General features: G+C 43.5%; 1 protein-coding gene across 1 annotated transcript; it reads right to left on the bottom strand.

Moving 5' to 3' along the window:
* Positions 1 to 1,331: 1,331 nt before the first annotated feature.
* Positions 1,332 to 5,210, bottom strand: LOC107665272 (early growth response protein 1-like). Its single transcript, XM_016456091.1, has 2 exons — positions 4,585 to 5,210; positions 1,332 to 3,847 (listed from the first exon to the last, which is right to left on the bottom strand). The coding sequence occupies exons 1-2, from the start codon at positions 4,790 to 4,792 to the stop codon at positions 2,538 to 2,540; spliced, it is 1,518 nt and encodes a 505-aa protein (XP_016311577.1). The 5' UTR covers positions 4,793 to 5,210; the 3' UTR covers positions 1,332 to 2,537.
* Positions 5,211 to 6,457: the final 1,247 nt, after the last annotated feature.

Here is a 6,457-nt window from a genome sequence, read left to right as displayed (position 1 = left end):
TATTGCCTCATAGTTTGGGAAAGTCCCCCTACACAAACAGGCCAATTTTACCATCCCAGGGCTGCTGACACACCCTAAAAGTCTGAGATTTTAACATATTAAGCAGAGCTTCAATTGGTCTCACAATCAGTGTGATGGGAGAAAATCATCTAATTACTTTCTAATCTGTTCACCCATATGGCTGTGTTTATATGCAGTAATAAGATAATCAACCATTATGGTCTTTGGCTTTTTACTATGAAAATGAAGAAAGAAATGTATAGACATGCCACACATTTACATTTACTCCCACTACTTCTGTCACATTAAATCTGTTCAACTTGTATCCTTCCCATCAAGACCAAGCTATAACGAGCACACAAAGTGTATACAGATGCCAGGGTGGAAAGAAACAGAATGTTTTTTTCATTTGATCTTTTTGGTGGCAGATAAATTGGTATGAGCAGATTATTATTTTTCTTTTACAAAGGCATTCATGTAGGAAGGTAAAACATACAATAGAACAAAAGCTGCCTTACTCTTAAAAGCAACTTCGATATTGAGACTTTTTTTTCCCCTGACAAACTCAATAGACACGGAAGCCCATTACAAGGGCGTCTTATTAGTGTCGACTGATTTTACAAGATTGCTATCTATGTATAATTAAGCCCCAAGCGCATCCAGTCACATTCGTACATGCTATCTTTTGATAACATATTCTCATGACGCCCAGGAGCTCTTTTGATAAGTAATAAAGAGAGACAATCTGATCTGCCGTATCAACTCCATGATTGGCTTCTCAGTTTGCCGAACTTCAGAACAAAAGAACGCATCAGTACATATATTTTTGATGTCAAGTTTTTATTTATTAATTTTGTTCTCGTTTTTTCTTTTCCTATTTTGCTCTAGGTTATATTGCAGTTTTGATATCTTTTCTTATGGAAGACGACTTGTTCAACTGAAATCTTGGATGCTTTCAAATCAAAGCAATTGTAAAACTTTACAATAAATTCATTATTTTAAAAATACATACACTGTTTGAGGATGAAACGTTGTCATTATTAATCTGAGCTACTGAAATTATTAATTGCAATCAGTTACTCTGTCATTTTAATCACATAACATTTTATGAAGTTATGCTGTCAGGTGTATGAGAAAATCTGGTAATAATTAAAATTCTGTAACTTGAGACCATGGACTAATGGCTTTTAATAAAATACAGTGTTACAATAAATTGTTTTTTAATATGCAGTGGTGTGTATGTGTGTGTGTGTGTGTGTGTTCACACTATAAAGCAATATTCATTGAAACCTGTTGCTAAGCGATGAAAAGCACGACAGAGATTCAACATATATATTTATATATTTAGGTTTTATTTATAGTTCTGTTCTTGAAGGATATCGTGTACACCAAATATCCCATTGGCAGTTAAGCGCATTCAATGTGTTTAGAAGCCATAAACAGTCACTTTTTCGAACAAACACAAATACAAAATAAAAATAATGGACCGCATGTAAATAACATACAAAAAATCCCATGCCTACTCAGTAGGTAACTACAGCATTCCAACTCCTCAAGATGTAGATATGTACATTTCCATTACAAAAATATAGTTTTCGTTTTTGCTTACATCCCAAAGAAATGCAGTACCCTCAAATCCTTTCCCTTCTTTACTTGAAATGACTTTCTGAATATAGAAAAAATAAATGAGAAAACAAAATCCATTACACCTTAAGGCTAGATGCAATGCATCCACACGCTGATATCTTTCAAACATCTGCAAGGCTTCACAAAAGGCACCAAAAAACTTGAAGATTTGTGGTTGATTTTTTTCTCTCTGATGTTTTCCCCCTCCATTTAACAGGTTTTCATTGTCACATTTGAGAAAGAGAAAGATAGTACCATTGGATGATATTTACAAAATAAGAGAACCTAACATCACTCTTCCACATGCGTCAGAATACTTAAGTGCTTCTAGTCAAACAAGGTCAAGAACTTATCACAGCATTTTTACTACTTAATACAGAATGTATCTTATAAAATATGGCCCTGCTCAAGAATAATACAATGCAAATATTCAAATCAATTGTCACAACAATGGTACTAAAAAGTAAAAACAAAAAGGAAACATGGCACATGTACAATATACTGTAGCTTATGTATATTATTCAAACGTCTTTTGTAACTGTACACCTGTCGAGTCAAGCTTCTGTTGAGCCTGTTGCCCACAGGCTTCGATTACACCATTAATGTCTTTTAGCCATTCTGCATCGCAAGTACGTCTGAGGGAAGGCTTGCCGAAGCCTGTTGCTTTTGTTTGTCATTTTAAAGTCTCATATGCCTCGTTTGAAAGGATAGGATTCGAAGGGAGAGAACGACACAAAAATCCCTTTTGTTTTCAAAAGTCTTTGCTGAGTCCTTGACTGTTTTGTAACCGAGCCATGTTGGGAGCATGGGCAGAAAAGTGCCTTTTGCAGAGGGGACTTAGAAGTCATTTATGCTTTCTGTTCCTTTGAGTCAAGGGAGAGCCTGGAAGTCTGGGGTGGGTGACAAAAGTCTCAGCAGATGTCGGATGTCCGAGGGGAAAGCGTGGCTTGCATGTCGGGCAGTGGAGTGGTGACGGGAGAACTGTAGATGTTGCTGGTCACTGAGGTATGGAAGGAGGTGGCCACCTGCGTCTGGAAGGTGCTGGTTGCTGAGGGGTAAGTGGTTGCTATGGAAGAGGAGGGGTAGGAAGTGTGGATCGGTGAGGAGTAGCAGGAGTTCACTGGGGACGGGAAGGAGGAGACCGGAGAGGGGTACGAAGTGATGGGAGAGGGGTAGCTGGACACTGGCGAGGAAGCTGAGATGGATACATTGGCAACCGAGCTCTGGACTGCAGTGGTGCCTTTCTCCACCTTCTTGTCCTTCTGCCGCAGGTGGATCTTAGTGTGGCGCTTGCGCTCATCGCTGCGGGCGAATTTGCGGCCGCAGATCTCGCAGGCAAAGGGCTTCTCGCCCGTGTGCGTGCGGATGTGGGTCGTCAGGTGGTCGCTGCGGCTGAAGTTGCGCATGCAGATCCTGCACTGGAAGGGCTTCTGGCCGGTGTGGATGCGGATGTGGCGCGTCAGCTCGTCTGAGCGCGAGAAGCGACGGTCACAGGTATCAACGGGGCATGCGTAGGGGCGCTCATGTGGAGGTGTCTTGCTTGGCCGGTTTGGGTACTTGCGCATGCGACTGGGCTTGATGAGCTGAGACTGGTAGACGCTTTTCAGGTCCTGGGAACCAGTTTGGGTCGCAAAGGCCTTGATGGTGGAGAGCGGCGTTAGGGAGGGCTGCTGACCCACTTGTGTCTGGAAGGGCTTCTGGTCGGGGGCCACCAAGTTTATCTCACTCTGCTGTTGGGGAAACAGGTAGTCGGGGATCATTGGCACAGGGAAGCTGGTGCTACAGGCCTTGCTGTTGGGGTATGATGAATGGGGGTACTGCAGTGAGGTGCCCACTGTGGTGGAGAAGTTTGGGCAAGACTCAGGGAAGATGTCTAGGCTGGCGCTGGAGTAAGTGGGAGCCGCTGAGTAGATGGGGTTAGGCTCGCTCTGGTGGACGGAGCAGCTCAGGCTGGCGCTGGATGTGGATGATGAAGTGGAAGAGGGGATGGAAGACGAACAAGAGGAAGAGGAGGGAGTTGCCGGAGAGTTCAAGGTGGGGGGCGGGTTGATGCCCACCAGCCCGCTCACCAGGCTGAACAGAGGCTCAGCCCACAGACTGTTACTGCAGTTGTGGGCAGGTTCGAGGGTGAAACGGCCCGTGTAAGAGATGGGGGGCAGCCGTTGGGTGGAGTAGGTCTGATCTGACAGAGGTTTCTCGATGGCAATTTCTGAAAGTGTGTCTGCAAAAGCAAGCACAAAACAGAGAGAGAGAGTAGATTAGAAACCATAGCACAGCTAGTTAACTCTAAATTGTCTTGAGCTCATTTGAGTGCACATAAATGATCCCAAAGGTGTTTTAGTTGTGGGGGTCCTGCTGGCTGTCGAGACTGTGTTTCCCCCCAATCTCAGACAGAGCAGCAGGTGCTGATGGAGTGCAGGGGCACAACCCCCAACCCCCCCCACCAAAACACACACACACACACATTTGCCAATCTCCCTCGGAGACAAGAGCCAGCGCAAGCTAAACCATCTGCATGTGCACTTCTCTCAGCGCTCTCTTTCTCATTACTGTCATCCTGATCTCTCTTTCCCACTCGCACGGCTTATAAGTTATTCAATCTGTACTTTCAATTATTCAAAAATTGAACTGAAAAAAATTAAGCTGTTCTGCAAATTCTAAATGCCTCATTCATTCAGATGATTTTACTTAGTAATAACTACTTAGTGATTGCTGTCAGCTTTGGTTAAAATTTTAATTTAAACTTAACATCAGTTCAAATTCATTTCAAAATATGTTATTATAATAACTCTTAAATTTATAAGTTTACATTTAAACAAAGCCAGATAAAGCATAAAAGACACATTATAATGAACAACTGCATTTTTGCACAAGCAAACAACTCTTGCAATTCTCTGTATAAAAGCAGCATGCAGCTTTTTCACCATGCAATTTAATCAAGAGGGATTTAGTGCTTACCTCCAGCAAGGTGATCAAACTGCTCGCCGGGCTCCCCAGAGCCAAACCCTGTGCCTTCAGGTGCCGTGGCATTGAGGAATGGGGTCCCTGAGTTCAGCATGATCATCTCCTCCAGCTTGGGGTAGTTATCCATGGGGGAGTGAGGGAAGCTCAGGTGGTCGGAGATCTGCAGAGCAGGCAGGAGCATCTCTGTCTTGGCTGCAGCCATCTCTGGAGTGTGCTCGGTGAGGAGAGAAGTGCGCTGGAGAGATCAGCAGCTAACCCCTCTGGGACGACAAATGTGAAGATGCTGCGATGTCTGTCTCTCCTTCTTTCTGTTGATCTCCTCACTCTCACAGTTTGTCTTCTTGTTGTCTTTTCTCTTCTCCTTTTTTGATTGTCCAAAGATGCAGAACAAATCCACTATGTCTCAGAAAAAATTACTGAGATTCAGAATGTCCCTTCTGATCATTCCCTAATTTTCACTTTTTCAGCAAATTAGGTCGCTGCTTTGTTTCTGTTGTTGTTTTGAATTGACTTGTCACATTTATTTATCGTGTTTGTTATATATATATATATATATATATATATATATATATCGCAACGTGTTGCCTATCAGCTGTCTGCACTAGTGCTGAATTGCATGGGCTCTCTAGGCTCTTTCTCAGCTCAGAGAATCCCGACTCCTTTATATATCCTCTTGCCGTGACGTAGATGTCCATATTTGGACTGGAGGAAGCCCATATTTAGGCACTGCAGTGGAGGACACATGACGTTTGCCTACAGGAAATAAGCAGATTGGGGAGCTTAAACATTAAGTCCGTGCATTAAACGGAGGGGAGATGCCCATTCCTCCTCCACAGCAAATCAAAGCGTGGTAAGCGCAGTGTCTCTCTGAGAGAAAGAGAAGCGCAATTCTACCTTTTCTGCTCAAAAGTCTCGCTAAATTTTCGGGTTTCCCGTCTGCGCTGTAGCAGAGCCCTGGCCGTCCCGACTCCTTTATATATCCTCTTGCCGTGACGTAGATGTCCATATTTGGACTGGAGGAAGCCCATATTTAGGCACTGCAGTGGAGGACACATGACGTTTGCCTACAGGAAATAAGCAGATTGGGGAGCTTAAACATTAAGTCCGTGCATTAAACGGAGGGGAGATGCCCATTCCTCCTCCACAGCAAATCAATGCGTGGTAAGCGCAGTGTCTCTCTGAGAGAAAGAGAAGCGCAATTCTACCGTTTCTGCTCAAAAGTCTCGCTAAATTTTCGGGTTTCCCGTCTGTGCTGTAGCAGAGCCCTGGCCGGAAGATCCCGCTCCACCATGCCATATAAGGTCGTGACTACATAAGGCTTGATTCCGGTGGGTTTCCACTTCCATGCCCTTATTTGGGGTTTCCTGATGTAGCGCCGTTAGGCGCTTGGCAGTGAAAGGGAGGCTTGGGTGCAATTGAAGTCCAGAGCTACGCACAATAACTAATGTCAGCAGTATGCTGCCTCGCCCGTTCCAAGATTTATGAGAGAGAACTTTTTCTCTCTCAACACTTAAGACAACAGTGCGCCTTCAGTGCAGAAATATGAAGTTATTGCAACATTAGCACGGGCACTTTAATTCGTAATAAACCTCGTTTTCTCTATAGCTGCGCTAATTCGAATGACCAGAAAGAAAGAAAAAATACTGGAAAATGCAAATACAAGAAAGGCTTATTTATTCCGACGTACTGAACTGAACATATTCCCACATGCAATGCAACGCAGTTGTAGTGGAGCACAAGCGAGCAGCTTTGTTTTATTTTGTGCAACACGTTCATTTGTGAATTTAGACACTGTTACATAATTAATATCATAACTAGTTTTAATGCGATTACTATGAGTAGTCATCCGTATTCGGTTTCAGTAATC

The sequence above is a fragment of the Sinocyclocheilus anshuiensis genome, unplaced genomic scaffold, assembly GCF_001515605.1.
Source record: "Sinocyclocheilus anshuiensis isolate Anshui unplaced genomic scaffold, SAMN03320099.WGS_v1.1 scaffold483, whole genome shotgun sequence".
In the NCBI taxonomy this organism is placed as follows: Eukaryota; Metazoa; Chordata; class Actinopteri; order Cypriniformes; family Cyprinidae; genus Sinocyclocheilus; species Sinocyclocheilus anshuiensis.
The sequence above is the reverse complement of the archived record's forward strand: the minus strand, read 5'-3'. Positions and strand labels throughout refer to the sequence as shown.